The sequence below is a fragment of the Polyodon spathula genome, chromosome 5 (genome assembly GCF_017654505.1).
Source record: "Polyodon spathula isolate WHYD16114869_AA chromosome 5, ASM1765450v1, whole genome shotgun sequence".
NCBI classification, from domain to species: domain Eukaryota; kingdom Metazoa; phylum Chordata; class Actinopteri; order Acipenseriformes; family Polyodontidae; genus Polyodon; species Polyodon spathula.
Genome location: NC_054538.1, coordinates 320412 through 337347, shown reverse-complemented (window position 1 = coordinate 337347; position 16936 = coordinate 320412). Strand labels below are relative to the sequence as shown.

The 16936-nt window shown below is 42.1% G+C and overlaps 1 protein-coding gene across 2 annotated transcripts in view; it reads left to right on the top strand.

Annotated features, from left to right (window-relative positions):
• The window catches only part of LOC121315372 (kinesin-like protein KIF26B), a 180388-nt gene that overhangs the window by 113979 nt on the left and 49473 nt on the right, over window positions 1–16936 (top strand). The window contains exons 1-2 of one of the 2 annotated variants that reach the window (XM_041249398.1): window positions 403–652; window positions 7221–7404. In XM_041249398.1, the coding sequence (XP_041105332.1) occupies window positions 636–652; window positions 7221–7404 (201 nt within the window). In that variant the 5' untranslated portion in view covers window positions 403–635. Of the gene's footprint in view, window positions 1–402; window positions 653–7220; window positions 7405–16936 lie in introns of those variants that run through there. The other variant, XM_041249397.1, reaches the window with a different exon arrangement.

Sequence of the window (16936 nt, the reverse complement as noted above, 5' to 3'; positions counted from 1 at the left end):
AATAGTAGAACAGCATTTCATGTTAGATTTAAATTGTCCCGTTTTTACATTATTCAGCAGGTTTAATTCAACTTTATGAGGCAAAATGTGTTTATTCTACAGGGTGATGCAAACGTTTTGGCCACAGCTGTATGTTTAGACTTTCTTAAAATTCCACCGGAATCTTCTTAATATCCCACCTGACAGAGAGCCGTGCCAGGCTTCACTGCTGTACTAGGCAAAGCGTTAGTGCTGCCGAATTGGCATATTGTGCCAATCAACAAACAGCGTCGCCCAGGTAACCTGGTTCCAAGTGTTGAATATAAGTCAGACCGCAGTGCATCACATTTGTGTTCCACACAGTTCTCTGTCCTGAGTAGCAACGGGCTAATGAAGATCCTGTAGGCAGTGTGGAGCAGGAGAGCGAGAGAGAGAGAGGGGGGGGGGGCTGGTGCAATCCCCTTGGTCGAGCACTCACTGATATCTGCTGAGTTTACAAGGTTGAAGCGCACTGCTTTGCCGGTGCTGCAGGTGCCACATTCCTAGGTGAAGTGATGCCATAACCCGGAGTGGTATAGGGTACCATGGTGAAAGAGAAGGTAAACCGCAGCCCCTCTAGCCATGAACATGGACCATGAATAGGCTTTCGCAAGGGGATGGACTGGATCACAGTGTAAGTACCTGTAAACTGCCTCTGAGCTCCAGTTTGTGAAGTCTCATGCTGCTGCTCTGCTCTGCTTGCTTGTTTGAAGGGAGAACTCCTTGTGAGATACAGAGTGTTGAATGGGTCAGCTTTTGTCCTGCATTATAAATGTGCAAACATGGCTGTAAAGGTCAGGCTGGTAGTGGCTGTTTATTTTTCAAGCCCTCTGGGAAATGTTTAATTGAGGGGAACAAGAATACACCTTTGTTATGCATGCATTAGATCTGTTTGCCAATGAGAGAACTATGCATTTCTGCATACGAGTCTGTTGCTGGCAGAAGTTGTGTTAGTTTTCTCTGGGTAATTGCAGTAAGAGCCTTTTTTTTACTTATATAGGACAACTCAGCTAAAAATAGCAGCTGCAGTGTGGCACCGGTCTTGAAAAACGTTCTAATGTGTTCTGCTTGAAGTGGAGAGTGAATGTGTAAATTCCTGGTCAGTTCAGAGCACCGGGGAATTGTTTTTCATACTGCCCAGTATGGTTATTCAAAAAGAAAAGAAAAAAAACTGCAATGAATATTGCAGTAACATTTTTAAACATAGTATCACACACCCTTTTTGAAAGTATGTTACAAACAGAAACACTTTTTTCAGTTAGCCCTCAATGTTAATACGTGTTTAGATAACCTTACATAACGTTCAAGGTTTGAAATGTTTAGTTTTTTTATTTTTTGTATTATTTTTTTTATTAGAGGTAGTTCTAACTGTTATTGTGCAAGCAGTGTTAGTTTTAATTCTAATGATATGTTAAAAATACTCTCCTCCCTGTGTACAGTATATATATATATATATATATATATATATATATATATATATATATATATATATATATATATATATATATATATATATATATATATATATATATATATATATATATATATGTATACATATATATATATTCCAAATACTGTAGTGCCTTTATATGTCCTACATGTACAGACTATATTCAGAAGCCAGCAGCATCTACACTTCCCTGTGCTATTTGCAGATGAAGGTGTCTGGAGCTACAAGTGAAGATAAAGATGCCTGGAGCCTGCACACAGATTAACGAATGACTAATGGTGTAATTGTGAGTACTGTAGATATCTACAGTATGGGATTGAAAAGGCTCTTTTCCTCGGGTGACGGAAAGTTCTGAAAAATGTTTTTAACACTTGGAAAAAAAAAACAATCTTTTGGAAGTGAAATAAATGAAAACACTCTGTGCCCGATTTGAAAGTCATTTCCTGGAGATCCTCAGTTCTGTAAAACTTGCAGTTCTGTAGTCTGGATTTGCTCGATGTATAACAGTGGAAGTGTTTAGGAGGGTTATTACTTGTGGTGAAGATTTGCTTGCCTATTGCTTGTATAGTGGGCCAGTTTCATTTTCTGGGCATTCACAAAAGTGCTAATGGAACTCAAGTTGTGTTCTAAATACAGTGGTGGACAGTGTGGAAACACTGGAGAGTGCTTTGTTACATGCCTAATGTGTATAATGAGTCACATCCTTGACGTTTACTGGGAATGTGATGGGCTCTGTTAATGGTAACCCTTTAAAAGACCCATTATCCAGTGGTATCACTAGGCTGCTGAGCGAGTAGAAAATTGAATCTCACTTAATCTTGGTTTTAATTGTATATTTAATTGATACAATTACTGCATCCATTTCATTTAAATTTGTTTTATAATCTATGTTCAGATTATTTTATTAATGTTATTAGTGCAGAATGAATACAGCAAAAATGATTTGTTGGAACTCTGTTTTGTACTGCACAGCTAATGCTACTGTAGCCTTAACTGGAAGACCTTACACACTGTGAAGTGGCTGCTGAACTGTGGGGAGTTATCTGGAGTCTTGGGACGAGGGGGAGAGATCATTACTGCGGGATTCCTTGAGCAAGTTTCATTGAGCTCTGTATTCTAATTCTGTAACTAAAAGCAACAATCCTGTGCCAAGGAAATAAAAATATTGCTAAGAGGGACAAGACAAGATTGCGATTAATAGCACTTCATCACACTGAATTACACTCTTATACTATTCGAGCCAGGGTCAACTGAGCAGATTAACGTTGCTTTCATCTACATGGTAACATTCCCATATAGAGTGAATATGTATACTACAGACACTGTTTTATCTCCAAACTTTAATATGCAGCTATAGCCAACCTAACATGTTGAGCCCTTGATACAGTGCACACAGGCAGCTTGCATAGGCACCTCATTTAATACAATTAGTGCGTATTCTGTCCATCTGTTTACATAAGGGAACACAATCACATGTAAAAATTTGAAGATAATGTAGATTCCCGAAGCTTAAATCTGCATATTGTTTTAACGCAGTGTTAAGGTTTGCAGCAACTTATGAACACAGCTAATGGTTCTGAAATGTGTATATTTAAAGCAAGCACACATCAGTAGCCTATTCAATAATTTCTTGCTTCACATTGTAGTGTAGGCTATACCGCTGTTGAAAAACCAAAAAAAGAACTTGTACATGCATTAAAAGACTTAAATACAAACGTACCACTTTTTGACAGTGTACCATTTTCTGATCTTACACATGCATTTGTTTTGGTACATGTACCACATTCTAACAATGTACCACTTTGCAGCACTACACCGTACCCTTCCCACCCCTACAGCAGGTTGCAATGGGCTTGCCCCTTTTCAGTAGCATCTTGACTTGTCTCAGAGGGGATTCTGTTGCAATGGGATTGTCCCTGTTTGGTGGCATCTTGACTTGTCTCAGAGGGGATTCTGTTGCAGTTTGCTTGTCCCTGTTCAGTAGCATCATGACTTTTCTCAGAGGGGATTCTGTTGCAATTTGCTTGTCCCTGTTCAGTAGCATCTTGACTTGTCTCAGAGGGGATTCTGTTGCAATTTGCTTGTCCCTGTTCAGTAGACTCTTGACTTGTCTCAGAGGGGATTCTGTTGCAATGGGCTTGTCCCTGTTCAATAGCGTCTTGACTTGTCTCAGAGGGGATTCTGTTGCAATGAGCTTGTCCCTGTTTGGTAGCGTCTTGACTTGTCTCAGAGGGGATTCTGTTGCAATGGGCTTGTCCCTGTTCGGTAGCGTCTTGACTTGTCTCAGAGGGGATTCTGTTGCAATGGGCTTGTAACCGGTTCAGTAGACTCTTGGCTTGTCTCAGAGGGGATTCTGTTGCAATGGGCTTGTCCCTGTTCGGTAGCGTCTTGACTTGTCTCAGAGGGGATTCTGTTGCAATGGGCTTGTAACCGGTTCAGTAGACTCTTGGCTTGTCTCAGAGGGGATTCTGTTGCAATTTGCTTGTCCCTGTTCAGTAGACTCTTGACTCGTCTCAGAGGGGATTCTGTTGCAATTTGCTTGTCCTATGGAAGTCATCCTGTCAGGTGAGCATGCAGCTGACCAATACATCATGGAAGGCAATTGGACTGCAACTGATCTACAGCTCCCTGGCAGAGTGCTTGAATTCAGATGAATTTAAGTAATTTCTTCTGTGTAGCTTCTTGTTTATCAGCACACCACATTGTCTGTTACAAACACTTTGCTTGTCATTTGAGCCTACTTTCTCTTCAAGACATCTCAGATGAAATTCTAATGAAGTTCGTTGTTAGTGATGCGGCCGGTGCTCAGGGGAGATCTGAGTTCTCTTTATATTATTTGGGGCTGAATCGATATCTGCCAAAGTGACCTGTATTGTTGGGAACATGCAAGACATTCTGTAATTTAGGGATAGTACATTTATTTTACAGACACCATTGCTATCTTACTGACAGCATGTCCCTGCCTGCAGCAAAACTTAATCCAAGTTGCACTTGTAATCTACCTTTAGTCGTGAACATTCCTTGCTGCGTTTGTGTGTTAATAATTCACAAGAGAATGCAAACATTCAGATAACTGCATTCTTCTACAGATTTAAGATATTCTTACCAACAGGTAAAAACTATGAAATGAAACTACACTGTAAATACAAGCAATGCATGTTGTTCAAATCCGCTGAACTGTGGCAACACAAACCCAGAAATGTGGACTCATGGTGGCTGAGCACTGCATAGCCAGCTCTGGCTATGGAAATGTGTTTTTCTGTTTAATAGGGAAAGGTTATATGGAGGCTTATTCTCTACTGGATTTGTAGCCAGGTGTAGAACATGTTCCCTTTAGCTCTCTGAAATCAAAAGGCAAAGGCTATTTGAGATAAACAAAAATCTGTGTCTAAGCTTCCAGTTTGGTAGGGTACCCAATGTGCAACTGTATCCCTGGATTAAAGACGTTCATTCTAGTCAAGCCCTGTGCCTCCATTCCTGTATCCCTGGATTAAAGACGTTCATTCTGGTCAAGCCCTGTGCCTCCATTCCTGTATCCCTGGATTAAAGACGTTCATTCTAGTCAAATTCCTGTATCCCTGGATTAAAGACGTTCATTCTAGTCAAGCCCTGTGCCTCCATTCCTGTATCCCTGGATTAAAGACATTCATTCTAGCCAAGCCCTGTGCCTCCATTCCTGTATCCCTGGATTAAAGACGTTCATTCTAGTCAAGCCCTGTGCCTCCATTCCTGTATCCCTGGATTAAAGACATTCATTCTAGTCAAGCCCTGTGCCTCTATTCCTGTATCCCTGGATTAAAGACGTTCATTCTAGTCAAGCCCTGTGCCTCCATTCCTGTATCCCTGGATTAAAGACGTTCATTCTAGTCAAGCCCTGTGCCTCCATTCCTGTATCCCTGGATTAAAGACGTTCATTCTAGTCAAGCCCTGTGCCTCCATTCCTGTATCCCTGGATTAAAGACGTTCATTCTAGTCAAGCCCTGTGCCTCCATTCTTGGTAGCCATTCATTCGCCTGTCTCGTTTCTGAGCTAAATTGAACCCAAACACCAGCACTTGAAAACCGCTCCTGTTTGATTCATTAAGACCCATACAAACACAAGTAACCACCTCCATGCTCCCATTACCCTAACAATAGCCACCTGTTTTTATTTACTATCAAGGGGAGGCATTTGAGATGATTTGTTCAACAAGCACTTAAAGGGAAGGGCCCATCTGTTTTCAAGAAACGTTTAATCCAGCCTTGCAAGGGAGGAGGAGCTTTAAAAACAATAGGCTGTGATTGCATGTCTGTAAAACCAATCTGAGGAACCGACTGTACTTGGGTTTCTCTCAAGGAGGGACTTATGGGGCACAAAGCCTTCAGAATTGCATTTGAACTTGTTCTGTGTGCAACAGTAAGGATGTGTGATAGATGATGAAATGAAGAAAAAGAAAAAACACCCAACCCTAAATGTAGAAACTGTTCTGTACAACCCAACATAACCCACTGACTGGTTCCTGCAACATCAGCTTTATTCAGCTTTTTTCTTTTGCTTTAAATACAAAAAAAACGTTCCACGCCTAACTGAAATTCATTGAAACTCATACCAATAAAACAATATCAGCTTTGAATGTACACCAGAAAATAAACAAAAAAATTAAGTGAAACATTTAGAATGACAATATCCATAGATATGTTCAGAAACATGTCAGCATTGCATACTTCCTTGGCATCTAGGCAATACATGCCATCTGGTTTCTCAGGACATGAGCAATATAGAGTATAAACTGCTATTGACTTCAGATACCAGCATTTTAATGCAATAGTGTACTTTGTTTATTGCTCTTAATTGTTCTGTAATTCTTGATATGTATTTTTTGTATACAACTGTACCTCGTCCTGGGTAAGGGCATCTGCTAAGAAATAAATAATAATAATAATAATATAATAATAATAATAATAATACTAATAATAATAATAATAATAATATAATAATAATAATAATAATAATAATAAATAATAAATGCACTGCAGAGCTCTGTGATAGGGATTAGGGGTTAGGGCTAGGGTTAGGGGTTAGGGGTTAAGGGTTAGGGTTAGGGGTTAGGGTTAGGTTGCTGATTGACTGAGACAGTTTGGTATCGGTAAAGCAGCCGAACTGCAGTTCAGAGTAAAAAACAAAGTTAAAAAGCTAGCTTGTAGAAACAGAACAATTAAAAGAGTGAAACAAAAAATGAATACAATTGGAATTAAAATAAAAGGACAAAAAGAAAAAGTTGTTTTGACTGTAAAATAGGAAAACTAAGATAGAAAGATATTGTGTAAAAATATATTACAGCTTTGCCATATTGACTTTTCTAAGCTCATTCACATCATGCTGAAATACTGTTTCATTTTTTAAATGGATAGTATGGATGGGATTTGTATATAAAGATATCATACACCATATTGAGCAGGGAAAATATAGTATTTGCCAAAGTGAATCGACCTGAAAAAAGAAACAAGGACTAGGGGTCACAAGTGGAGATTAGACAAAGGGGCAGTCAGAAAATAGGAGGCACTTTTTTCCACCGAGAATCATGGGAATCTGGTACCAACTCCCCAGTAATGTTGTTGAAGCTGACATCCTGGGATCCTTCAAGAAGCTGCTTGATGAGATTCTGGGATCAATAAGCTACTAACAACCAAACGAGCAAGATGGCCGAATGGCCTCCTCTCGTTTGTAAACTTTCTTATGTTCTTTTGTTCTAACTGTTGTTTCTTCCCTGCAGAGCTGCACAGAAGCTGAATCTGTCCTCTAAAAAGAAGAAACATCGTCCATCTCCATCCTTCTTGTGTGACCCCCCTCTCTTCCCCACCAACTTCAGTGCAATTCTGCAGAGCTCTCCCCCGCCAGCACCGCCATGCCTGCTGCGAGCCGTCAACAAAATCAAGGACAACCCAGGACTGGGAAAGGTAGGCATCTCTCCACACGAGCTGCAGTGTATACAGCGTTGTAGCTTGAAGGCATCTCTCCACACGTGCTGCAGTGTATACAGCGTTGTAGCTTGAAGGCATCTCTCCACACGTGCTGCAGTGTATACAGCATTGTAGCTTGAAGGCATCTCTCCACACGTGCTGCAGTGTATACAGCGTTGTAGCTTGAAGGCATCTCTCCACATGTGCTGCAGTGTATACAGTGTTGTAGCTTGAAGGCATCTCTCCACACGTGCTGCAGTGTATACAGCGTTGTAGCTTGAAGGCATCTCTCCACACATGCTGCAGTGTATACAGCGTTGTAGCTTGAAGGCATCTATCCACACGTGCTGCAGTGTATACAGCATTGTAGCTTGAAGGCATCTCTCCACACGTGCTGCAGTGAATACAGCGTTGTAGCTTGAAGGCATCTCTCCACACGTGCTGCAGTGTATACAACGTTGTAGCTTGAAGGCATCTCTCCACATATGATACACTTTAGACACTGTTCTAGCTTAAACGAATTTTCTCCTTTCTGGTTGCAAGGCTAAGAAAAGTTGACAATTCTATTTGTTAGAGGTGCAATCAGCAACCAAGTTCCTATGCCTCAAATATTTGACAGGTAATTATCAACAATAATCAATGCATCAAAGGAAATGAACTAATTTAGGACCTGGTTGGAATAAAGACCAGGACTGGAATAGATCTCGAGGGCCACAGTTGAGAACCACCGATCTATCTATTGCATACACAAATAATATGGTCCTCCATGCTGGAGGGAGATTCTGTGTGAAAGCACAGCAGGTAACAATTAAAGGCTTTGATCATATAATACAACATGTATTGTGTGGACAGGCTTGGTCAATACTGACCTCATCTTTCAATTGTTGTTAAAGATCATTAATGGGTCCTTTCTTTTCATACTGTGTGAGCTGGAGGTCAGTGGGGGCTGCTGTGGTTGTAGGCTGTGATTGGTCATCTTTTCCATGATGCGAATGAAAGATGGAATGAACTTTACCTGTGGGATGCGCAGAGGAGACAGTGTGTATTTTAACTTTACCTGCGGGTGTGCAGAGGAGACAGTGTGTATTTTAACTTTACCTGCGGGGGTGCAGAGGAGACAGTGTGTATTTTAACTTTACCTGTCGGGGGTGCAGAGGAGACAGTGTGTATTTTAACTTTACCTGCAGGGGTGCAGAGGAGACAGTGTGTATTTTAACTTTACCTGCGGGGGGCGCAGAGGAGACAGTGTGTATTTTAACTTTACCTGCGGGGGCACAGAGGAGACAGTGTGTATTTTAACTTTACCTGTGGGAGGCGCAGAGGAGACAGTGTGTATTTTAACTTTACCTGCGGGGGCACAGAGGAGACAGTGTGTATTTTAACTTTACCTGCGGGGGGCGCAGAGGAGACAGTGTGTAGACAGTGGACTCATCTATCCTGTAGAGAGAAGCTGGACGGGATTCTCAGTGGACTCATGTATTCTACAGTGAGAAGCTGGACGGGATTCTCAGTGGACTCATGTATTATGCAGTGAGAAGCTGGACGGGATTCTCAGTGGAATCATCTATCCTGTAGAGAGAAGCTGGACGGGATTCTCAGTGGACTCATGTATTCTGCAGTGAGAAGCTGGGCGGGATTCTCAGTGGAATCATCTATCCTGTAGAGAGAAGCTGGACGGGATTCTCAGTGGACTCATGTATTCTGCAGTGAGAAGCTGGACGGGATTCTCAGTGGACTCATGTATTCTGCATTGAGAAGCTGGACGGGATTCTCAATGGACTCATGTATTCTGTAGAGAGAAGCTGGACGGGATTCTCAGTGGACTCATCTATCCTGTAGAGAGAAGCTGGACGGGATTCTCAGTGGACTCATGTATTCTGCAGTGAGAAGCTGGACGGGATTCTCAGTGGACTCATGTATTCTGCATTGAGAAGCTGGACGGGATTCTCAATGGACTCGTGCATTCTGCAGTGAGAAGCTGGACGGGATTCTCAGTGGACTCATGTATTCTGCATTGAGAAGCTGGACGGGATTCTCAGTGGACTCATCTATCCTGTAGAGAGAAGCTGGACGGGATTCTCAGTGGACTCATGTATTCTGCAGTGAGAAGCTGGACGGGATTCTCAGTGGACTCATGTATTCTGCAGTGAGAAGCTGGACGGGATTCTCAGTGGAATCATCTATCCTGTAGAGAGAAGCTGGACGGGATTTTCAGTGGACTCATGTATTATGCAGTAAGAAGCTGGCCGGGATTCTCAGTGGACTCGTCTATCCTGTAGAGAGAAGCTGGACGGGATTCTCAGTGGACTCATGTATTCTGCAGTGAGAAGCTGGACGGGATTCTCAGTGGAATCATCTATCCTGTAGAGAGAAGCTGGACGGGATTCTTAGTGGACTCATCTATCCTGTAGAGAGAAGCTGGACGGGATTCTCAGTGGACTCATGTATTCTGCAGTGAGAAGCTGGACGGGATTCTCAGTGGAATCATCTATCCTGTAGAGAGAAGCTGGACGGGATTCTCAGTGGACTCATGTATTCTGCAGTGAGAAGCTGGACGGGATTCTCAGTGGAATCATCTATCCTGTAGAGAGAAGCTGGATGGGATTCTCAGTGGACTCATGTATTCTGCAGTGAGAAGCTGGACGGGATTCTCAGTGGACTCATGTATTCTGCAGTGAGAAGCTGGACGGGATTCTCAGTGGACTCATGTATTCTGCAGTGAGAAGCTGGACGGGATTCTCGGTGGACTCATGTATTATGCAGTAAGAAGCTGGACGGGATTCTGGACTCATCTATTCTGTAGAGAGAAGCAGGCAGACCGGCAGACTCATTTATCATTAGAAGCATTCTTCAGCAGAAAAGAGACATAAGAACATAAGAAAGTTTACAAACGAGAGGAGGCCATTCGGCCCATCTTGCCCGTTTGGGTGTTAGTAGCTTATTGATCCCAGAATCTCATCAAGCAGCTTCTTAAAGGATCCCAGGGTGCCAGCTTCAACAACATTACTGGGGAGTTGATTCCAGACCCTCACAATTCTCTGTGTAAAAAAGTCCCCCCTATTTTCTGTTCTGAATGCCCCTTTGTCTAATCTCCATTTATGACCCCTGGTCCTTGTTTCTTTTTTCAGGCTGAAAAAGTCCCTTGGGTCGACACTGTCAATACCTTTTAGAATTTTGAATGCTTGAATTAGGTCGCCACGTAGTCTTCTTTGTTCAAGACTGAACAGATTCAATTCTTTTAGCCTGTCTGCATATGACATGCCTTTTAAGCGCGGAATAATTCTAGTCGCTCTTCTTTGCACTCTTTCTAGAGTTGCAATATCTCTTTTATAGCGAGGTGACCAGAACTGAACACAATATTCAAGATGAGGTCTTACTAGTGCATGGTACAGTTTTAACATTACTTCCCTTGATTTAAATTCAACACTTTTCACAATGTACCCGAGCATCTTGTTAATCTTTTTGAAAGCTTCCCCACATTGTCTAGATGAAGACATTTCTGAGTCAACAAAAACTCCTAGGTGTTTTTCATAGATTCCTTCTCCAATTTCAGTATCTCCCATATGATATTTATAATGTACATTTTTATTTCCTGCGTGCAGTACCTTACACTTTTCTCTATTAAATGTCATTTGCCATGTGTCTGCCCAGTTCTGAATCTTGTCTAGATCATTTTGAACGACCTTTGCCACTCCTCCTATTTTTGTGTTGTCTGTAAATTTAACAAGTTTGCTTACTATACCAGAATCTAAATCATTAATGTAGATTAGGAATAGCAGAGGACCTAATACTGATCCCTGTGGTACTCCACTGGTTACCACACTCCATTCTGAGGTTTTTCCTCTAATCAGTACTTTCTGTTTTCTACATGTTAACCACTCCCTAATCAATGTACATGTGTTTCCTTGAATCCCAACTGCGTTCAGTTTGAGAATTAATCTTTTGTGCGGGACTTTGTCAAAAGCTTTCTTAAAATCTAAATAAACCATGTCATATGCTTTGCAATTATCCATTATCGATGTTGCATCCTCAAAAATATCAAGCAGGTTAGTTAGACACGATCTCCCTCTCCTAAAACCATGTTGACTGTCTCCCAGGACCCTGTTACCATATAGGTAATTTTCCATTTTGGATCTTATTATAGCTTCCATAAGTTTGCATATAATAGAAGTCAGGCTTACTGGTCTGTAGTTACCTGGTTCAGTTTTGTTTCCCTTTTTGTGGATCGGTATTACGTTTGCAATTTTCCAGTCTGTCGGTACCACCCTTGTGTCAAGAGATTGCTGCATGATCTTGGTTAGCGGTTTGTAAATTACTTTTTTCATTTCTTTGAGTACTACTGGGAGGATCTCATCCGGCCCAGGGGATTTGTTTATTTTAAGAGCTCCTAGTCCCTTTAACACTTCTGCCTCAGTTATGCTAAACTGGATAGGAACTGGGTGACACGTGGGGCATGTTGTCAGTATCTTCCTTTGTAAAAACCTGTGAAAAGTAATCATTTAATATATTTGTTATTTTTTTTTCTTCATCTACGATTTTGCCATTTGTATCTCTTAAACATTTCATCTCCTCTTTGAATGTTCGCTTGCTGTTGTAATATTGGAAAAACATTTTGGAATTGGTTTTAACTCCCTTAGCAATGTTCATTTCTATTTCTCTCTTGGCCTTTCTAACTTCCTTTTTGACTTGTGTTTGCAGTTCTGTGTACTCTTTCTGCATACTTTCTTTTTGGTCCTTTTTTAGTGCTCTATAAAGTGCCTTTTTTCGCTGAATATTTTTTTTAATTGATCTATTAAACCATTTTGGCAATTTAGTTTTACATTTAGATTTGTCTACTTTAGGAATGTAATTGTTTTGCGCCTCTAGTACTACATTTTTGAAGAACAACCATCCCTCTTCTGTGGGTGTTTTTTCTATTTTACTCCAATCTACTTCTGTTAGTCTTTGTTTCATACCTTCATAGTTTGCTTTTCTAAAATTGTAAACCTTAGCTTTAGTCATTACTTTTGGGGTTTTAAAAAACACTTCAAATGAGACCATGTTGTGGTCTGAGTTTGCCAGTGGTTCTCTGACCTCTGTTTTAGTTATTCTGTCTTCGTAATTTGAAAAGACTAGATCAAGGCATGCCTCCCCTCTAGTGGGTGCCTTGACAAATTGTGTTAGGAAGCAGTCATTTGTCATTTCCACCATTTCTATTTCATCCTTCGTGCTACCCACCGGGTTTTCCCATTTTATATGGTGGAAGTTGAAATCCCCCATTAGTATGGCTTCTCCTTTGCTACACGCATTTCTAATGTCATTGTATAATAGATTATGTTGCTCACCGTCTGAATCTGGCGGTCTATAGCATGCTCCTAATATTATGCACACACACACACATATATATATATTCACACACAGTGTCTATAGAAAGTCGACACCCCTTGAACTTTTTTCACATTTTGTTGAGGCAGTGTATTTATGCATTTAAATTAGGATTTTTTTTACACCTGTCTACACACCATTCTCAACACTGTTAAGGGGAAAAAGGTTTTATTGAGAAAAAATATATATATTAAAAATACAAAACTGGAAAAGTCTGTTGGGATAGGTCTCTACTAACTTTGCACAGCTAGATTTGACAATATTTACTTTGAAATGGACTACCAAGCAGAGGGAACCTACAGGAACTGCTGAATTTATCCTGAAATCATGTGAATCACTACAATTTAACACAGGTGGAGGCCACTTAACTTGGCGTGTGATTTTGAAGGCGATTGGTTACACCTGAGCTAATTTAGGATTGCTATTACAAAGGGGTGGACACTTATCCAACCAAGCTATTTCAGTTTTTATTGGTAATTAATTTTCAACAAATTTCTACAATATTTTTTTCACTTGGAAGTTGTAGGGTAGGCTGTGTAGATAAGTGAAAAAAAAAAAAACCTATTTTATTGCATTTTAATTCCAGGCTATAAGGCATCAAAAGGTGAATTAATTTGAATGGGTGCACTGTATATTTAAAGGGGTTTTTCCATTACTGATGACTTATAATAAGTAATTATCCATGAATGCAGGAGAAACTTCAGGGGCTATGTGTAATACATGATTAAGAAAAAGGCCAATGACATTCTTGTAAGAAGCTTTGTGTTTGTGTTAATTATTACGAGACAGATAAATGTTGCTGGTGCATTGAGGGCTAATAGCACATATTGGCCTATCAGTTTCATTTTAATAAATGATACAATGAAAGCACTGATAGCTAAAATAAATGATCTTTTACATTTAGAGCCTCGAGCAGTGACAGGGCTCTACAGGAGACACACACTCCTTTCAGAGTCTTGAGCAGTGACAGGGCTCTACAGGAGAGACACACTCCTTTCAGAGTCTCGAGCAGTGACAGGGCTCTACAGGGGAGACACACTCCTTTCAGAGTCTCGAGCAGTGACAGGGCTCTGCAGGAGAGACACACTCCTTTCAGAGTCTCGAGCAGTGACAGGGCTCTACAGGAGAGACACACTCCTTTCAGAGTCTCGAGCAGTGACAGGGCTCTACAGTGAGATATCAAACACAGGGGCCCCTGTCAGGTACAGTGAAATATCAAACGTAGGGGTCTCTACAGTGAGATATCAAACACAGGGGTCTCTGCAGTAAGGTATCAAACACAGGTGTCTCTGCAGTGAGATATCAAACACAGGGGTCTCTGCAGTGACATATCAAACACAGGGGTCTCTGCAGTGAGATATCAAACACAGGGGTCTCTACAGTGAAGTATTAAACACAGGGGCCTCTGCAGTGAGATATCAAACACAGGGGTCTCTGCAGTGAGATATCAAACACAGGGGTCTCTACAGTGAGATATCAAACACAGGGGTCTCTGCAGTGAGATATCAAACACAGGGGTCTCTGCAGTGAAGTATCAAACACAGGGGTCTCTACAGTGAAGTATCAAACACAGGGGTCTCTGCAGTGAAGTATCAAACACAGGGGTCTCTGCAGTGAAGTATCAAACACAGGGGTCTCTGCAGTGAGATATCAAACACAGGGGTCTCTGCAGTGAGGTATCAAACACAGGGGCCTCTGCAGTGAGGTATCAAACACAGGGGTCTCTGCAGTGAGATATCAAACACAGGGGTCTCTGCAGTGAGATATCAAACACAGGGGTCTCTGCAGTGAGATATCAAACACAGGGGTCTCTGCAGTGAAGTATCAAACACAGGGGTCTCTGCAGTGAAGTATCAAACACAGGGGTCTCTGCAGTGAAGTATCAAACACAGGGGCCTCTGCAGTGAGATATCAAACACAGGGGTCTCTGCAGTGAAGTATCAAACACAGGGGCCTCTGCAGTGAGATATCAAACACAGGGGTCTCTGCAGTGAAGTATCAAACACAGGGGCCTCTGCAGTGAAATATCAAACACAGGGGTCTCTGCAGTGAGATATCAAACACAGGGGTCTCTGCAGTGAGATATCAAACACAGGGGTCTCTGCAGTGAAGTATCAAACACAGGGGCCTCTGCAGAGATATCAAACACAGATATCAAACACAGGGGTCTCTGCAGTGAAGTATCAAACACAGGGGCCTCTGCAGTGAAATATCAAACACAGGGGCCTCTGCAGTGAGATATCAAACACAGGGGTCTCTGCAGTGAGATATCAAACACAGGGGTCTCTGCAGTGAGATATCAAACACAGGGGCCTCTGCAGTGAAGTATCAAACACAGGGGCCTCTGCAGTGAAATATCAAACACAGGGGTCTCTGCAGTGAGATATCAAACACAGGGGTCTCTGCAGTGAAGTATCAAACACAGGGGCCTCTGCAGTGAAATATCAAACACAGGGGTCTCTGCAGTGAGATATCAAACACAGGGGTCTCTGCAGTGAGATGTCAAACACAGGGGTCTCTGCAGTGAGATATCAAACACAGGGGTCTCTACAGTGAAGTATCAAACACAGGGGTCTCTGCAGTGAGATATCAAACACAGGGGCCTCTCAGTAAAACACAGGGTCTCTGCAGTGAGATATCAAACACAGGGGTCTCTGCAGTGAAGTATCAAACACAGGGGTCTCTGCAGTGAGATATCAAACACAGGGGTCTCTGCAGTGAAGTATCAAACACAGGGGCCTCTGCAGTGAGATATCAAACACAGGGGTCTCTGCAGTGAAGTATCAAACACAGGGGTCTCTGCAGTGAGATATCAAACACAGGGGTCTCTGCAGTGAGATATCAAACACAGGGGTCTCTGCAGTGAAGTATCAAACACAGGGGTCTCTGCAGTGAAATATCAAACACAGGGGTCTCTGCAGTGAGATATCAAACACAGGGGTCTCTGCAGTGAGATATCAAACACAGGGGCCTCTGCAGTGAAATATCAAACACAGGGGTCTCTGCAGTGAGATATCAAACACAGGGGTCTCTGCAGTGAAGTATCAAACACAGGGGTCTCTGCAGTGAAATATCAAACACAGGGGTCTCTGCAGTGAAGTATCAAACACAGGGGCCTCTGCAGTGAAATATCAGGGGCCTCTGCAGTTAGATATCAAACACAGTGAAGTATCAAACACAGGGGTCTCTGCAGTGAGATATCAAACACAGGGGTCTCTGCAGTGAGATATCAAACACAGGGGTCTCTGCAGTGAGATATCAAACACAGGGGTCTCTGCAGTGAAGTATCAAACACAGGGGTCTCTGCAGTGAGATATCAAACACAGGGGCCTCTGCAGTGAGATATCAAACACAGGGGTCTCTGCAGTGAGATATCAAACACAGGGGTCTCTGCAGTGAGATATCAAACACAGGGGTCTCTGCAGTGAGATATCAAACACAGGGGTCTCTGCAGTGAGATATCAAACACAGGGGTCTCTGCAGTGAGATATCAAACACAGGGGTCTCTGCAGTGAAGTATCAAACACAGGGGCCTCTGCAGTGAGATATCAAACACAGGGGTCTCTGCAGTGAGATATCAAACACAGGGGTCTCTGCAGTGAGATATCAAACACAGGGGCCTCTGCAGTGAGATATCAAACACAGGGGTCTCTGCAGTGAAGTATCAAACACAGGGGCCTCTGCAGTGAGATATCAAACACAGGGGTCTCTGCAGTGAGATATCAAACACAGGGGCCTCTGCAGTGAGATATCAAACACAGGGGTCTCTGCAGTGAGATATCAAACACAGGGGCCTCTGCAGTGAGATATCAAACACAGGGGTCTCTGCAGTGAAGTATCAAACACAGGGGCCTCTGCAGTGAGATATCAAACACAGTGAGATACGCAAATCACTCAGCATCATTTCTACTGTAAGCGAGCAATAGCGCAGATCAGCCCCATTCCTTACACACTTTCCAATAATGCATTATAAAAACCTTAGAGACATTTATATATAAAGACCTTCACTTTGTGTCAGGAAGGCAGGGTCTTGTGTTTATTGTTCTGGTAGCCAGTTGAAGCAAGGTTATCAGCCCACCTCCATATCTACATGAGTGTCCAGGGGTGTCAAATAGTGGAGTGTCTCCTGCAGTTCATTATAGAAAGGTTGACGCAATACTCTGTG